This window comes from Solanum tuberosum, unplaced genomic scaffold (genome assembly GCF_000226075.1).
Source record: "Solanum tuberosum cultivar DM 1-3 516 R44 unplaced genomic scaffold, SolTub_3.0 scf00387, whole genome shotgun sequence".
Taxonomy (NCBI): Eukaryota; Viridiplantae; Streptophyta; class Magnoliopsida; order Solanales; family Solanaceae; genus Solanum; species Solanum tuberosum.
This window is the reverse complement of record NW_006239312.1, coordinates 20,369-39,572: the sequence shown is the minus strand read 5'-3', so window position 1 is coordinate 39,572 and position 19,204 is coordinate 20,369. Positions and strand designations below refer to the sequence as shown.

The 19,204-nt window shown below is 33.4% G+C and overlaps 2 protein-coding genes across 4 annotated transcripts; one reads left to right on the top strand and one right to left on the bottom strand.

Moving 5' to 3' along the window:
• Nucleotides 1-119: 119 nt before the first annotated feature.
• Nucleotides 120-14,401, bottom strand: LOC102603243 (GDP-mannose transporter GONST1). 3 transcript variants are annotated; one of them, XM_006362241.2, is made up of 10 exons: nt 14,269-14,401; nt 13,112-13,279; nt 11,453-11,681; nt 11,228-11,367; nt 9,937-10,066; nt 8,804-8,902; nt 1,644-1,798; nt 693-809; nt 494-591; nt 120-310 (listed from the first exon to the last, which is right to left on the bottom strand). In XM_006362241.2, the coding sequence occupies exons 1-10, from the start codon at nt 14,277-14,279 to the stop codon at nt 246-248; spliced, it is 1,212 nt and encodes a 403-aa protein (XP_006362303.1). In that variant the 5' UTR covers nt 14,280-14,401; the 3' UTR covers nt 120-245. The 3 variants fall into 3 exon arrangements, with proteins under 3 accessions (XP_006362303.1, XP_006362304.1, XP_015158398.1); XM_006362242.2 differs by having other exon boundaries at nt 13,112-13,276; XM_015302912.1 differs by lacking the exon at nt 13,112-13,279.
• On the top strand, nt 3,164-5,690 carry LOC107057852 (uncharacterized). The gene is made up of 2 exons (XM_015302913.1): nt 3,164-3,407; nt 4,407-5,690. The coding sequence occupies exon 2, from the start codon at nt 5,040-5,042 to the stop codon at nt 5,514-5,516; it is 477 nt and encodes a 158-aa protein (XP_015158399.1). The 5' UTR covers nt 3,164-3,407; nt 4,407-5,039; the 3' UTR covers nt 5,517-5,690.
• Nucleotides 14,402-19,204: the final 4,803 nt, after the last annotated feature.

Genomic DNA, 19,204 nt, shown 5'->3' with positions numbered 1-19,204 from the left:
CCTTGAAGACTTGAGTGATGCTGGTTTCAGAGGTTACACATTCTTATCATATGATCAATTGGAATAAGTAAAATACAAAAATGCACAGTAAAGAGGTTAAAATCAAAATAGACAGGTTCTAGATGAATGAAAATCTTGATCTATCTCTTGAATTGATTGATCATGTCATAGTTTTTAGTATACAACAAGCTCTACAATTCAAGACAAGACATAATTTACAAAGGAAAGGGTGTTAGTTTTGACATTCAGGATCTAGTTTGAGATTTATCCTGCATCTTTGCTCGGGCGAAAAATACTCCAGCCAAGAGCCCTGCAAAATGCAACACACTTTTTTTCTCAACTCCCAAGTCTGGATAAATGAGGGGAGATTACAGCTTAAATGAAGTGATATGGACAGTGAGTATTCATATAGCCAACTCCAACTTACTTGGGATTGAAGTGTAATCTTTGATTAAGAAAGGTACTAAGGTAAAGAGAAAGAGTAAACCCTCACCAAATAATATACTGGCAGAGTTCTCCAGACTTGTTGAAACATGGAAAAGGAAAATACCAGCAACAGAGAGAGGTATCTTATTTAGTGATCCAACAAGACTGCAGAAACCAAAAGTTAAAGAAAAATCGAAGAGGGAAATGTTTACATCAGAGTACTCAAAGAAAAATGAAATAATGAACTCACATGAAAAGAACCATACCTATAAGTAGTTGCACTTGTTTGATGAAGAAACCACATGGATGTGAAGCTAATTGCTAAGCCCAACAATCCACTAAAGGTTGTCACCAACCAGAATGTTGGCAATTGTAACAGTGGTCTGCAGATAAAGATACACGTAGCAAAATCTTCAATGTGCAATGAAACAGTATTCACTTGTGATATAACAGCAACCAATTGCACAACAATCCTCGAAGAGAGAAGCACAAAGGAATTAGTAATTGCACAACTAACACTGCATACATATGGGTAGATAGATGGCTTATGCCCAACTAGGTAATTTTTGGGGAACAGCTCAGCAGATAAAGAGCAGCAGAGAAATCTGCTATTAGGTGGGAAAAAAGGGCAGCATGTTGTACAAAGCATCTCACATTTATGCAGGGTCCGGTGACTTTAAGGGATGTGATGTAGACAATGTACCCTAATGTAAGAATTAGTGACTACTTCCACGACTCGAACCCATAACCTATAGGTCATATGGAGACAACTTTACCGTTGCTCCAAGGCCTCATCTATTATTAAGTCAGTTATATTTTATAACATTTTGAGTCTGTGGGGCTGTTGTTGTCAATATATAGAACTGAAGATTAAAAATGACTCCTAGAGACTTGACAAAATATGAAAATCTCCCTTCTTCCTCTTCAAATTTGACATAGTTAGCAATTGTTATCAATTATATCTGTACTGGTATAGTTATGCTTTTTCAACTTCTACAACAACCATTATAGAATTACATTTATGAAGTTGGATTAAGAAAATTCAGGCCACCATTGGCTTTCAACTAGACATCAATCCACCAACAGTTACCTATTACAGGTTTTAACAATAGGCATGAGGCATGCAATGTGTATGGTCAGAGAAAGGCAACCACTTACGGACGAGATAAATAAAAAATTGAGGAAAACAATTACTACTTTAAGAAACCAAAACTCACGTTCTAGAAAGGTAGTCCACCTCGTTGAATAATAATATAAGCAAAATGCCCAAAGGCAGTGAAAGCGTGTTATTTAACAGGACCATGGAGAATTCATCAAGGTTCCCAGATTTAGTCACTTGTTTGGCAGTGTCCATGACCCTGCGAAGAGTCAACTGCACCAGAAGATCAAAACAATAAAAATTAAAAAATTAAGCATTAGCATGGGAATCAGGTCATCATATTGAAGAAGATGTACCCAAAAAGAAGAAATTTTCAAGTGACTAATTAGAACATCAAATTAAATGTAACCTCAAAAAAAAAAAAAACAGGATATGAAGCTCAATACGGAAGAATTGCTGCTTATTCCCATTATTAATGACAAAAGGAATTGGAGGTGTTATAAAGAAATCAAGCCAAGTCAAGTTCTCGACATTTTGAGCTCGACCGGAACATTAAATAGCCGAGTTCTATCTCACTGGAATAAGGGACAAGTACACAATCTAACTAGGCTTGAATTCAGCAAAGCTCAAGTTCGAGTCACAATTGAGCTCAAGTTATATATTTATTAGAGAAATTGACATTTTCAAATAAATGCATTTTAAGAATTTAGCTTCTAACATTCAATATAATTTACCTAGACTGTAACACTAAATCTATTATATGAATAACTAGTAATCTTTATACATGAATAACAAGAAAATTGTATTTTGAATAGTCAAAATATATTACCACAAACCTATTTTATGTAATTACATATATTTAAAAGAGATAAGTTAATAATGCATTTGACCATAAAGAAACTGAGCTCAAGCTTTGGCTCTTGAGTGTACAACTTTAAATGGGCTTCATCTCAATGGGTGTATCACATGAACGACTTCCGCAACCCGCTCCTTCCTTGAATAGAATAATAATCAGTTCTCAATTCTGATATTATAGAAGATAACTATTAAGGAGCTTTGAAGTTGATTCTCACTGACAGGGGAACAGAACTATACTAAACTATCCTTACTAAAATCTTTCAGCAGATGTCTTAAGACTTCAGAATTGTCCAAATAAGGAACTTAGGTTTGCAACTTGAGCAGTTTGTCGCAAACTGTCAAGGTTAGATCTTCCCGTACAAGATTATGAATTAATCATTCAGACCATATGCAATAAACGCTAGCTTGTATCATGTTAACTGTAAAAGCACCAGTCTCTAAGACCAGACTCGGATCCTCACTCTTTTTTTTTCAACAAGTTTCTTTTTTTCTTCTTACAAGGCTGGACCTGCTCATTCTAGTTAGCAAAGTTTAGCTGTTTTCACCAGTAGGATATGTGTAAACCAAAATTGACATTACAAGATCAAGACTGTATCATCAATTTAGTTTCATATTGAGAATACATAAAGAGTATATGATGGTTTTTTTTGTTTTTTTTTTATATGGTAACAATGAGGTTTTATGGTAATTTGGTTAACTGTATAACACATTTTCAGCATTTAGGGTGTGTTTGGTATGGAGAAAAATGTTTTCCTATTTTCTTTTGTTTGGTTGCAACAAAATGTTGGGAAAACATTTTCCTAATCAGCGGAAAACGACTTCCGTAACAAGTCTGCGGAAATCATTTTCCGGAAAAGAAGTCGACGCGCAACACAAGCGAATTTCACCCCAGCCTACGCCCTTGCCCACCCTCAAACGTAGTGAAGGAGCGCTGTTTCTCCAGTATTTTTCCAGCTTGTTCCTCTCCAAATTTAGGGTTTCCATTGTTGTTCTTCTCATTCATATTCCTGTAAGAATTTCGAAGGTATGCTTTCAATAATTCTTCAAAATATTCATCTTTCACTTGCTTTTCTGCTGAAATACTTGCTCATGTGTTTGAATTTGACTTTACTTGGTGAATTTATGCATTGGATTCGATATTTTTTGGTAAATCTATGAATTGTGGCCTTTTGCTTTCGATAAGGATGAGCAAGCATGTGTTTCATTGTACTATGCACAGTTGAAATATGTGTGTGGTGTACAGAGATGAGCAACTGTGCACAATAATGTGAAGTTTGGCTGTGTGTGTAATGTTATCTGTTCATTCTTTGATAGTTGAGCCGGAGATATGTAGATCTGAAATAGGATTTTAGATTCTAGTTTGTGGATTCTAAGGGAAAATTGAAAAGAGTTATTGGGTAATTTGGAGGAAAGACATTTTAATTCTCTGCTGGTTTTGGTATTGATTTCCTCAAAATTGATCTGCCGTTGCTATATGCCTTGGCAGATTTTCTTATTATGTTCTTTTCTTTGTTATATCATAAATGCAATTACATTATACTGGTCGTTGGAACAGATGGATATGACAAACAAAGATGAAGATGATGCAATAGTTGGAGCTGTAGCTACATCTGTTTTAGCTTTCGGAGTTGCAATTAATGTAGCCTATAATAATCAAAGTAGCATTCCTAGAGAACCTTATACGAATAAAGATCAAGAAAGGGAATTTTACATGAATAGTATTTTGAATGGAAGTGATGTTCATTGTATAGGACAGATAAGGATGAGCAAGCATGTGTTTTATGAACTATGCAATGCTCTTGGAAGAAATAATTTGTTGTGTTCAACCAAAAACATGTCTATTCAAGATCAAGTATTAATATTTTTAGAGATCGTTGGTTTTAATGAACGATTTTGCAAGATTGGATCACACTTCTATAGGTCAATCGAATCTATTCATCGATGCTTTCACACGGTACTTCAAGCAGTTTTGAAGCTCTACCCTATCCTTATAAAACCACCAGATGGTACTCTTCAACCGGAGTAAATAATGGGCAAAAAAGGAGAGAAGCAGTTTAGGTGGTCAAAGCCAATGGAATATTTGCTGTTGGAGATCCTAGCTGATGAAGTGAAGCAGGGAAATAAATCAACCAATCAGTTTAAGGTTATCTCATTCAATCGTGTTTCGAATGCCACTAATGAACAATTAGGAATGGACTGTTCTCCTAAGCATGTGGAGAATCATCTTAAAACGCTAAGAAGCACATGGAATACAGTGCAAACTCTACTAAACAAAAGTGGTCTTGGATGGGATGACAACTTGAAGATGATTACTGCCAGTCCCAGAGTGTGTGCAATGCATATTCAGGTAAGGTTGCTGTAATCAGTATTTACGTTGTTTATGCAACTCTATGAATATTCAAGATATGCATGAAATATCTTAGATATTAATTTTGACTTTAACTCTGTTTATGTTTGTTTGTGAGAAATTAAAGAGTTGAGGCTTTAGTTTTATAGGAAAAGAAGAAGAGAGAGAGGGTGGTTTAATGGTTAGCAGATTAGGCTTTAGTTCTGTATTTCTCCATTTCATGAAGTTTATGTTATAATTGTGTCACATGTTGATGTCTCTTGTTTAATACCATATTTTTGTCATTTATATTGTAGGCGTATCCTAGTCATGATAAGTTCATCAACCAAGAAGATTGATATGTTTGAAGAAATGTCTCTTGTCTGTGGGAATGATCGAGCTAGGGGTGATTGTGCTAAGTCATTTGAAGATATAGACTTGGATTGTAGTTCGGAGAAAGGTAATGAAGATGAGATTGAAGGACCATCTAAGGAGAATGGAGTGCAAGATGTGAGTGAAACTTCTCAAGTCAAGTCAAGTCGTAAAAGAAATCGTCCTTCTGATGTGCAAGATGTGGTCGGTGATATTTCAACAAAACTTGGAGAAGTGGCAGCGGCAATAAGTAAGATAGCTGATAGCCGATTAGATGTGACAAGGTTGTATGAAGAAGTTATGGCAATTGAAGGTTATGGGGAAGAGTTCTTAGGGGATGCTTTTGACTATTTGGTACAAAATGATACTTTAGCTAAGGGATTCATGGCTAAAAATCAAAATCTCCGTAAGGTGTGGTTGGAAAGGTTCAAGTGACAACATAAATAGAATATAGAAGTGAATCGGAAGAACATAACTATATAGAGTACTACTATTAGAGGACTTGATATCTTTTTGCTTGAATTTGATTTGTGTGCTTGAGGCAGAGTTGTTTTACATGTTTACAAATTGTTAGTTTGTTGATTTAATGGTGTTATTGAACTAAGTATTCATAATTAGATTATTATGATATGATATGTTTGTACAACTTACTGTTTGTACTATGCACAGTTGAAATATGTGTGTGGTGTACAGAGATGAGCAACTGTGCACAATAATGTGAAAAACTTCAAGTCTCAACTGTATAGTGTTAGCTAGAAGCATGTACTAATGTATGACACGCTGTTTTCAAGTTATTTTTTGATTAAAACGACAGTTCGATACATAGTGGGGAGGGGTTGGGGGTGAAAGAGCATAGAAATTATTTTCCTTACTCACCAACCAAACACTGGAAATTGTTTTCCGGAAAATGTTTTCCACTCACTAACCAAACATAAGAAAACAAGTTAAAAATCAACTTGTTTTCCAAGAAAACATTTTCCAGGAAAACATTTTCCTTCATACCAAACACACCCTATTAGTTTACAAGCCGATATGTTCCTGTCAGATCTCTTCAGCATCACATTGGTGTATAGGACCACACATATAAATTTGAGATATATCAGTGAAATCTAAACTATGTAGTTCTACTTCATTAGAAGCTGAATTTGTTACAAACAACACTCAGGACAGTGATCTATCAAATCAATAATGTCTTCAACATGCCCTCTCACGTCTCACCTGTGAGCTGAATTCTTTTAAGCTATTAACACGAGAAAAATCTCTAATTTTATATTTCCAGTAGCCGCTTAACTGGGCTTTCTCGGTGAACTGGGCCGATGCTATGGTTGAGGCATTTTAAGAACTAGGCGGTGTTGTCAAAGGCGCGCTTAAGCCCTAAAGCAAGCCTTGTGCAGATAACGTATTATAAAATATAGATGGTATACTAAAATTAAATACTCCCTCCGTCCCAAGTTATGTGAGTTAGTTTGACTTGACATAGAGTTTAAGAAAGAAAAAACGACGTTTGAAATTTGTGGTCTAAAATAAGTCATAGATGTTTGTGTGGCTATAAATCATTTCGTTAAGGATAAAATGGATATTTTAAAGTTAGATTGTTACTAACTATATAAGTATGTCATTCTTTTTGGGACTAACTAAAAAGAAAAGAAAGTCATATAAATTGGGACAAAGGGAGTAGCAAGAAGAAAGAGAGAGCAGTAGTAACCTTCTTCCAAAATTCTTTTTTATATTTCTATATACAACGTAAGTTATTTATAAGTCTCAAGTAACTTGGACAGCCAAATTAACTAGTGCAAATGGACATGGACATCCACCAAATACTAGTGCTTATGGACATGGACTCCCCCTTGGATGTCCATTAATAGATAGTGTGTCTAGTTGAATTCTTACTAGAAAAAATCTTGCGGGAAAACGTCCTATTGAAGAAAAGAAATTCAGGTATCTAGTAATATGCATTGAGAGCTACCTCATTAAAAACCTTACTAGGTAGCTCTCAATGCGTATTACTAGATACCTGAATTTCTTTTATGGGTCTAAAATAAGGTCATTGATAGGGGCCTCTTTTATTTAAAAGAGTCCGAATCACGATGAATAGGTTAAGTAGATATAGGATATATTTTTGACCCACATAAACACTGCTCTTAGACATGTTATTTATTTATATGTGAAGGTACAACTATATCATGGCATTGAACAAAACAAACTACAGTTGCTACTTCAAATCATGTAGATATAATAGTCATTCATAAAGCAGTTGAAAATACGTTTGGTTGAGATCAATAATCCAACACATCTGAGGAACATATGGTCTTCCTTTGGAAAGAGATACTCCAACATTATTATATGAAAACAATGTTGCATATATAGCTTAACTAAGAGGAAAATACATCAAAGGAGACTGAACAAAACATATTTCACCATTTTTTTTTTTTTTTACTCATGATCTTCAAAAGAAGGGTGATATAGATGTTCAACAAGTTCGTTCAAGTAATAATTTAGCAGATATGTTCACTAAGACATTGCCGCTTTCAACCTTTGAGAAGTTCAGATACAAGATTGAAATGCGTCTCATCTTCGAGATATTAAGTGATGCTTTCATCAGGGGGAGTAAATACGTGTTGCACTCTTTTTTCCTTAACCAATGTTTTGTCTCACTGGATGTTCCTGGTAAGATATTTAATGAGGCAACTCTCAATGCATATTACTAGATACCTGTATCTTTTTCTTCACTAGGACTTTTACCCACAATTTTTCCTAGTAAAATTGGCTTTCCAAGTTACTTGAGACTTATAAATAACTTACATTGTATATGCAATATACACAAGAATATTGGAAGAAAGTTACTACTACTCTCTCTCTTTCTTCTTGCTATTTAATTTTAGTATACAGTCTATGTTTCATAACATATATGTATTTATTTTTCCCTTTGTGCCTTTTCTAATTAAAACCCATGCTTTATTTGTGCTTAAAACCCCAACAGACCTTAGAATTCTTTTGCATTACTTGCTTCATTTTTTTGTTTCCCATCCAGTGTCTAATGCCTACATTGGAGCTGCGACTAAATCCAATCGCGCACTGCATGGTCCATTAGGGGTGACGCTCCCAACAAGATTTTCTTCATACCCAGGGCTCTAACCTGAGACCTCTGATTAAGGATGGAGCACTTACATCACTGCACCACAACCTATGTTGGTGAGCTTTTTGCTTCTGATAATACTGGAATTAGGTTAGAACTTTTTGACTCAATGAAATAGTTGGAAAACAAGATCTAATTCTTGATGATCTAGGTCAATGTTATGGTGGACACACAAAAACTGTATTATATGTACTCTGCAATGGTTATGTCCAATTCTATTAGAATATTTTGGCGCCTTTATTACTGCCGGTAAAGGTCATCATCTTTGACAAATGTTTAGGTAGTTTATTCATTTTTATCCTTTGTTTTGAGTAGTATCCAAGCCGCAGGTCTATTGGAAACAACGTTCATACCTTCCAACATAAGGGTAAGGTCTGCACACACATTATCCTTCCTAAACCCCAGTTGTGGGACTACACTGGATATGTTGTTGTATGATTAAGCTATATCTTCTATCTTAAGTTCATATGTCTGACAACAATAACGAAAATCATGAATTTTACAAAGATAATATTCCCAGAAGAAACAAATGCCAGATAAAATAGCACCCAGAAAAGGAAACACAACGAGAGAAAGATATACTTACAGAATATGATGCTGTCAAGAAACAATTAATGATCTGCCATGTATAACCAATGGCATGAAAAGAAAGATCAGTAATTCCTCCGGTAACTGCTGAAATAATCTGCAAAACACAACTTAAGTGTAAGTAACTACTGAAATAATCCGCAAACACAACTTAAGTGTAACATCTCTACAACTGTCATCTCATAAATGAACAATATTTCAAATTTAGTTCTAGTATATGCAACTTTAGTCAAATGATGTAAGACTTGATGAATTTAGGGTTCATGACCAACTTCCAAATACTTTTGTATTATATGACAAAACTACTCATATCACTAGTTACCAGAAAGTACCACTGTTATAAGAAGTAAATCTCGAAAACGAAGATGATACTATTCCTTATCATATGTTGCATTTTCTCTCAATACAGCTTATACCACTTGGTCGCCTCATGAAATTCATCATGCCTTTGACTGAGGACTAGGTTACTAGCGAATACTCTGAGTAGTGTCTACTGAAAAATCAGTAGCGCTATAAACTCTTATTGTGACAAGAAAGGTAAAAAAGAATGCTAATGTAAGTTCTGGAATACAAAGCAACGAAACATATCATTAACAAATTACTTTATATGAGCACAGGGGTGAGAGAGGCTAGAATCACTGCAATAATATCAAAAGCAATATAGAGTAGCATTTGCTTGACCTGTAACACTTCGTATTTACATACTTCACTTGAACTTTATGCGGTGCTTAACACACGAACAAGTAATGTATATGATGCAGATTTGGAAAAAAATAAATTAGTAGACAGTTCCGATCCTGTTGTACTAGTTATTTTTAGAGTGTTGTGTTAATGACACAGAGAAGAAAAACAAAAACGAAATAACAGCAGAGTATTATGTCAAGTGAAAAGAAGATAATGTAAAGCCTAGAGTAATAACTGTCATTCACCAACTGCAGACAAGTTGATGCATGCTATCTTGCTCTCTCTCACACCCAAAAAACATACCAGGATAGTAGTTGTGGTGCTATCAAGGGCAAATGGAAAGAGCAGAGCTACTACTATTTATTTCTAATTGCTGAACAAATTGAATGTATAGATATTACTAAGAGAAAACAGTGAAGAAAAATTCTTTTTAAGCTACTATCATACCATCAGAAAAAGTGCAGTCCAAACTTTGTTATCATGCGTTTTGTTGAATAAATACATCTCTCCAACAGCAGTTATCACATTAGTGACATTCTTTAGGACAGTGACCATAGCAACGTTGATGTACTTAAGACTGTAGGATATAACACAATTATAAGTAATTCAGCCAAGTCATAGAATCACAGCTATAATTATTAAACACTAAAACAGATTCTATGCTAAAAAATTCATTAATCTGCAGAATCGTATGGATATAAAATGCCAGAGTACTGAAATTGGCAATGAAAATGGTAAAGCAGAAAGAACACAAATAGCTGTACTTGAAACTAAAATACCTTTTTTTAATATATAATTTTCATTATTTTGTACCCTTTTCTACTTTTGACATGTAGTGTAATCAAATTCTAAGGTTCATGAATCATTACCTACATCATAAGCATCTTTTGTTTCATCTAAAGTAAACTCAGCAGGGTAGAGCCAAAGAGTTGCTCTGTATTGATGTGTGGAAGGCAAGGCCAAAGAAAAAGGAGACATTTTATTGTAAATGTTATTGACTACAAGTCGAGTTCCAAGAATCATGTGATGATGATGAGCCTATCAACTTTTCATTTCATCAATCCAGGCGTATTCCTCTAAGTGACTCCAAAAATAGTCTCTTCTATTGTTTGATGTCTTGGAAAAAAGGGAACACTAGACTGAGTTAAAAAAATCTTCTACACAAATCAAGTTCACTAGTTTGATAAGGATGACTTCTTTTACTGAAAGAATTTTTTTAAAAAATATTCCCAAAAAGGTGAACCTAACAGCATTTACTGAAAGAAATCTATATTCAGAATTTCTTACTCAGCAAAAGACAAGGTCAACAAGTAAGAATGAGACAAAGATTAACCCTAAAGATATATGCCTCTAATTCTAGAGCTTGTTCCAGAGAATTCACATTTCCATTTTGTTTCTATTTCATCAAATTAGACAAAAATTTCCTTCTATTTTGGATCAAGAACCGTCCCAAATAAAGAAACCATTTGAACACCTAGCGTGGCCTTAAAATTTGAAGTAGTAAAACTAACACTTGCATGAAGGTTTGAACCAGAAATCTGTTACTCCCAATAAATATAATCTTGCATAAAGGCCCAGCTGAACTCGATCACACCGAAAAACTGATCTCAGAGAACTGTGCATCCAACAATAATAGGTGCAATGCATGACTTCTGCAACCAGTAGTAAATAAAACAATAGGAACATTCAAATAATGAAATTCATGGTACGACAAACATGAAGAGGGAGTATCTTTTACCTGAACATACTTGTTATAAGCATCCCAACAAATATAACATTAACAGGCAACCAAACTCTGACTAGCCTCCAAGTGAGTGGTTCCGTAGTAATTATCCCAAAAACTCTCAAGGAAGAAACCACCACCACTGAGACAAAATTCTGAATAAAGGGTCAACAATTATTTGTCATTACCCTACCTCTATACCTTGATAAGCTCAAAAGTATAACAAAGACTGGGAAGTACCTGATAGACCATCAATGATATCCCCGCATTAAAGCCATAGCTGGAAAGTACATACTTGTTCACTAATATCATGCTACAGGAAGAAATACAATAAGCGACTCCAGATAGCAAGGCCTTGTTGTGTACTGTAACAACTTTATTGCTGCGTACTGACTTCTCTATGTCATTCTCCAACATCCCATTTTCCAAATTTTCATCGTTTCTATTTGCAGCCTTCATGGAAAAAGATCTGAAGGCAATCATAAACAAATAACATCAGCACAGTAACTTTTAAATTTTCTTCTCATTGGCATGCCCATTGTTTTTAGATGATCTGCTAGAGACATGTTAAGTCAAAAACTAGTGACATGACCATGAAAACAAACAACAGACGGATAAAACCAATGGCAACTGCCTAATAGAGTCCCTAGTACTGCAAAAAGGAAACTCAAGTTAAGGAGAAAACCTAGTCATCATTAAGCTGTAATTCAGAGACACAACATATACTTAATCACATAGAATGGACCACTTAGAATCTGCAGATCCGATGAGAGCTAAAACAGCATGAAAATGTTTTTTTCCCTACTATCCTCTTTCCACCAAAAGAAAAAAGAGAGCAAAGAAAGATACTACAACTCTTATTTCCACTTCAATCCCTGCAAAATATTATACTATTTCTCTTGGCATTCAGTTACTGACCAAAATGGCTTTTAAAGCAACAACGCAGGTACACATATATTCAAAAGTTCAGTTAGAACCACAAAAGAACATATACTGCAATGTACATTCTGTAGAAACACAGAATAAAACATTTTTTTTTTAATGTGTGACCATCTCATCTAAAAGCCTAAGTTGTTAGAGAGAACACACATTTAATTACTTAATTATGATTCAAAACGCCTCTCATCTGCGGACCCTTTTCATGGTCCCAGTTCGTTGAAATTGTTTATGATAATAATGGGTGATGGGGATACTCAAATCCAGGATCTCTTGTCTACTCTGATACCATATTGTAGTGTGTGACCATCTCATCTTAAAGCATAAGTTGTTAGAGAGAACACACGTTTGATTACTTAATTATGCTTCCACACATTTGAAATTTCAAACATTGATTGAAGAAAAACAGACTAAGAGAACAGAATGCAAACATTAAGACATGCAGTTCCTTAGGCAATTTATACACATGAAGTTACTAGGAAACATATTAGTGAAAGCTCCAATTCTACATCCAGCATTTCAAGAACATAATGCAAAATGAAGACTTGTATCCAAAGTAGAAAACAATGTTTGCAGCCACCACTGCAAGGAAGAAGGAAAAGATACACCATCTTTGAAAGGTGAGGCACGAGGTAGAAGGACTATAGTTCCCATAATTTGAAGCCCATGTATAGCGACATATAAAAAATATAAATCTTCATGTAGTAGGTATGTTGTAAAATCAGTTGAAACTCCAAGAGACCTAGAGAAAGTAGCAGCTATCTTATCTGTTAAATTACTACCAAGTTGAAATGAAATTTATTAGCACTAAACAGTATTAACAGCTCCACCAACAAGAAATTAACTTATCACCAAGGATCATTAACAAGCTCCACCAACAAGAAATAATCCCCTTTAAGTTTTAAGGATGAGGATGAAAGACAATCGAAATGTAGACAAAGGAAGATTATCAGTTGAGTGCACCTGCTCACTACTTCTCCTCTGAAAGATTTGGAGACCTGATCCAGCAAAATTGGTTGATGAGCTAAGAAGTTCCTCTCCCCGCCGTGGCTACTATTTTTAGTGTCCTCTATAAGAACCCTTTCCAAAACTGGATCAGGAGCATCCAGAGAGGCAGCCACAGGTAAACTTCTTCAATTAAAAAGAAAATGATTAAAGCTATAAGCTTCAATAAAGTGGCAGAGAGAGCTGCAACTTAGACATCAACCATAAGAATTCATCATACACGAAGCATAAAATATTGGATACCGCAGATCTAGAGCATAAATATCATAATGCAACTTAAAATCAAATTCAGTGAGATTTAACATGAAGGAACTAAGATTAACTTCCTTTGCTACTAAGAATTATTGAACAGAACCCAGAGTGCACTATTCCAGCCAATAACATTCTTAAACATTAGCCAAAACAATTAAAGAAGGTCCATGCTAAACTTCGAATCAGGAAATGGTTGCTTAGCCCCAATCTATGTACAATATCAGTCTATTAACCTCATAAAGATTAACACTATCTACCATTTATTAGCACGAAAGCGATGCAGCAAAGATATACTCAAACTCTAACAACCAACTTACTCAAACCAAGTTAAAGTAAAATGAAGCCAAAAAAATTTCTGTTGCCTTATTTCCTGCTTCACAAATTAGACTCAAACTAAAAAACTTACTAAAGAATTTCTTTGACATTCAAACAAGCAAAATGGTACTACCCTTGTTTCCCCTCAGCTGAATATGATGCAATACAAACAGTGATGTAACAGACAGAAAATCACACAGTCGCAGTTAATTTTCCTTCTCAAAATCTGTTCTTTTTTTCTTGCAACTTATATTATGCATAATGCATCAATCATCTCAAATATACAGCTAGACCAAGAAAGAAACAACAGGGTTAAGTTGAATCATTAGTGGGGAAAAAAAGATACACTCTTTCTTGCATAGTTTGTCATACCCAATGATAGAAAGAACAAGAACACGGGTCTTCTCATTTATCAATCAAGAATCAAGAAAAAGTCAAGAAAGTAAGAATCTTTAAGGAATAAGAGAAAAATAAAATTGACCCATTATGAAATTATATACATACATGATATATCTGAAGACACAGAGACAGAGGAATCACTCAGTTACCTTGGATTCATCCAAACAAAGGTTTGTCAACTCCTCAATTTGTATGAAAATAAAACAACTAAACACATATGATTTAAAATATTAGTAAATTTTTTACAACATATATTTCTTTATTTGGAAAAGAAGAGAGCTCTTAAATATATATATTGTTTGTTTAAATCTCCAAATGGGCACCAAAAATTGGCTTAGAGAGGAAATATCTCTGTTGTTGACTAAGAAGAAGTGTCATCTTAAACGATGTCGTTTGTTATGTCACATTAGGTATTATACCAATGAAAAGTGGAGTTTGGCAAAATGCATGTTTGAGAAAGAGGCAAAAGAGCCAAGTTTGAAAGTCAACATTTCAAAAACCCCAACATGATTGTCCCATATAAGTTGTTTACACAGTCTTAAAATACTTGTTAGTTTATAAAATTAAGATAGAATTAATTAAATTTTTATCATTTTTTTTATTTTTACATTTAATTCATTTTGAAAGTGTCGATAAATTTGTTAAGTTTTAAAAAAAATAACAATTAAATCAGTAAAACTATCCTTCTTATTTATGATAACTAATATGGGACGAAGTGGGAATTTGTTTTGAGACTTTTGATACGAATGAAAATGTTTTTCGCAAAAAAATAAGTGATTTTTAATTATTTTTTTTATATTTCGTAAGTAAATAGAGAATATCTAGTTAAAAATATTGTTTATGATCTACGCAAGCACTATAAGAGGTGGGGGTAGAAGCTGAAAGTGCAAGATGGGTCGTGGTGAATTGACCCTTTTTAATATTCTTAGTCAACTAATTGTTTTAGCAATCAACTAGTAAACACAAAAACAATAAACAATTAAGTTAATAAGTAAAGTGCAGAAATGAAATTTAATACCAAATGTTTTTATATTGGCTGAGATCCAAAATGGATCTTAGTCTAGTCCCTTGAGGTTGCAAGAGTGTTCTCTTATAATTCTTGAGTGATTTGTAGTTGTACATTGCGTTGATGATTGAATCATAAATCTACACTCAATTCTTTCTCTTTTTTTTTTTAATCTTTTCATACAGAGGCTCACCATATTAATTTTTTTTTTTGTTGCTTACAGAATAATTCACTCAGAAATACAATGCTTGCTAAAAGTAGAATAGAGATTAAAAGGAACTTGAATTTTTGTGACTTTGAAATTCTCCTTGATTTGCTGAGTTCAAGAATAGCTCCTCTTTTTGAGATCTTCTCTGTTAAGACTAATATTAGTTATTTTGATATCTTTCTTATTTGAACTTTATCCCCCCTTGACATCAGCAAAAAGGAAAAAAGCATATACAAAGCAGAGCAAAAACACATACATACATGAGATAGTAACCAACCAAGTTACACAATAGGAAAAAATAAGTAATCAAATATACTAAGTAATTCACATGAGATAGATTATAGTAGCAAAAATAAGCCTGTGAGCTTATGCCCAATTACAGATTAGCAAATCATAGCAAAAACATTTTTTGAAAATCAATATTGATTACGAAGAAAATAGGCCAGGATATTGTTGACAATGATAGTCTTCAAGGTAGCAAATTGAATAGAGGAACAATTTAAGTAGCCTTAAATCTATGTTAAGTGTAAGGTATATTTGACCAATAAAAAATTAGAAATATACCGTGCTATCAAGGATCTCTATGGTGGCATATCACACCTCAAAATTAATAATAATTTTTAAAATATATTTTAGTATTTAACTTGAAAAATTAAATGAAATATAAAATCTCATAATAATTCAAGGGTATAATAGGAAAGAAACTTTTTCTAGAATTTTAAACCAAACATAAGATTAAATGGGAAACAATGAACCAAACACTTGATAAAAACTAATCCATGCATTACTAAACCCTGCATTACTAATCCCTGCATTACTAATCCATACATTAATAATCCATGCATTATGCATCTTTATACCAAACGACCTTTAAAAGTGTTATGATATATTTATTGATTTTTACTTTTGATCAATATATAACACTAGATAGTATGTCTAGTGGCCTTCTATTAACAATAAAAATATTAAATATTTATCAATATGAATAAGTACAAGTAAGGTGGTCAGCTACTTTACCGGTCAATATATATAAAGTAACATTATTTATAATATATAGATATAGATACACGTGATACTCCATAAGAACTTAATTTATTTTAAACTAGATGTTGCACTTTAAGCTACTTGACATGAGTTTCAATGTCTTATTCAATAATCTTTTACTACTTGTGCTTTAGACTTATACTTCAATGTCAATATTAACAAATGATAAATTACCACTAACTCCCTTCATTTTAATTATTCGTCTAATTTTTGCTTGGCACGTAATTAATGAAAATAATCAAGATTTTTGAATCTTGTAATTTTAAATTGAAGATATGTAAAATGCATCATGGTTCTCTTGATTCTTTTGTTCTTAAACATGGAATGTGAAAATTAAAAACTAAGAGTTACCAAAAAGGAAAAAGGACATCCCTTTTTAGAAGGACAAAGAAACAAGAAAATAAATTAAAGCGAAGAAAGTACTAAATAAAAGCCCATTTTATTCCATGATAAAGATACTGAAAGATAGAATTAAAATCAAAGATAAATTAAATATAATCATTAATATGAAAAACTTAACTCTATAAGTATCAAATTAAGTGATTGAATTTGAATAAAGCAAGAAAATTCTATTCATTGGCAGATGACCCTTCATTCATAATAGACTCAAAGCGAGGGATTCGTTTCAGGCGAAATAAAATCAGAAGCTATTTCCGCTCTACCATGAATTGTTGCTATTTCCGCACCCCTGTCCGGTGGTTTGAGAAAGAAAGTCGAGACATTCAAAAAACATAAGTGTGCCCACATGAATATGGTTTATTGTTAGGCGAAAAAACTACAACGACAACATCAGCACCACACAAAGTGGAGAGCTCAGTTGCCTTTTTAAAGACTCCATCGCGTCGTTTTGATAATGTTACTTGTAAATTGCTTTGATTTTGCATCCTCACCATTTCAACTTTTTTTTGGCCATTAGGTCTTCTCATGTCTAAACTTCTATTTTGAGAATGTAAGAAAATGTGTTGTGTTTCTCTTCTAAAGTTGTATTTATAGCGATAGAATCATCATAGTATCTGTTGAAAATGAACTCAAATGACAAAAAAGTAAAAATATTTATGATGTTTCCTAATTTGGTAGATTTGAACAAAAATCATTTAATATTAATTAAATTTCTTTTTTTGGTTCATTTTATTGTTAGTCTATGTGTAAAGATAGTAACTACATATGACATTTTTTTAGTTAGATTTATGTTATTAGATTATTGAAAAAAAATATTATTGTGTCATTCTTTTGTAACATATGTTTTAGTAAGTTAATATGTAAATTGATGATAGTTTCTGAGGTAAATATTTTTTTTATTGTGTTTGTATATTTTCTAAATTTGCTCTTGTTCAATTATGTATATTTCCTAATAAAGTCATGCTTAATAATAGACATTCACTATAATTAACAATATGAAAATACTTACCGTCTAACTCATATTTAACAAACAAAAAAAATTTAAGCACTTCAATTTAAAATTTAAGTTAGTTGTGTGTGTTATATAGCGTTTCTAAACTCGTAAAATGTACTTGTAAGGCATAAGGCCACACTTATTCTAGACTACGCTTGAAAAGTGTTGTAACACCTCGGTATTTGAAAGAGCTAAAAATAGAAAGAACTAAATTGGAAATAGCCAAATTTGAAAATTTGCAAGTTAGGCCTAAGTTATGGGTTTTGGGTTAACTTCAAACGACCAAAATTTTATGTACATAATGAGTTATCAAATGAAAGGTCTTGGAATCCTCTTTCCAACGCCACCAAGTTTGCTAATTTTTGAGCTCGTATGAGGGAGATATGATTGTTTGAAGTCAGGTTGTTCAATTAAGTAAAGTTACCCAAAAACATGAGGGGTATTTTGGTCTTTTCCTTACTCTTTCAGATTTAAGCATTTTTTGTAATTAAATAGGGGTCTAAACTTATTTGGTTCAGTTTTTCTAAATCAAAATACGCTTAGGGTTTAGAAAAAAGTTCAAGAAATGAAAAGAGAAGAAAAGAGGAGAAGATTTAAGCGTTTGTTAAGTTCTTGAGGTTTTCTTGTGGATTTTCGCCAAGGGTTTGATCCCTAAGAGGTATGTGCATTCTCATAGTATTGGGTTCGTTCACCCACACGCCAATCATGTTATTTTCAGCGCAAATTCATTCTTAAAGTTGAAGGATTTGAGTTCTTGTTAGTTTTCTTGGAATACCTTTCATAATCTTGATTGTTGGGATTTCGATGAGTTCTTGAGATAACTGTTAGTGTTTTGAGGATTGTTTCGAGTAGATTATCGTGTACATATGTTGGGTATTTGATTCTAAGTGATTGAGAAAGAAACCATTCGATTCTAGTCGAATTAAGGTCAGAAAACAAGTAGAAAAATTCATTGGAATTACCTGGGGAGGGGCTGAGATGGCGCGCCCCAGATGCGCCATAAATGGGTCCTGAACTTTTGGGGTTGGCACCCCGCGCCAGGGTCACCTGCCCCCATCCTTTTCCATCGTTTTACTTGTCTAAGTTCTCCTAAAGTATACCTTACTCCCTATTGATTCTAACTACTCTAAACTACTTCTAAACATCTAGAAATCATTCATGAACATGAATCATAACCTTGAATCCATAAATTCAAATTCAAGGTAGAGCTAATTGTCAAGTCTTGAAAGTTCTTCGAGTCATTTTAAGAAGGCTTTACAAATTGTTTTAAATGACTTGAGCATTGAGTTGAGAAAGATTAGAGCTAAGTTCATTTTATTTAAAATTAAATATGGGAACTAAGTATTACCAAGAGTAAATATTTTTACATTTAAGATGAGAGAAAACGTCGATTTCCAAAGAGTTCATGAACAATTTTCAGTACTATCTCTTTTT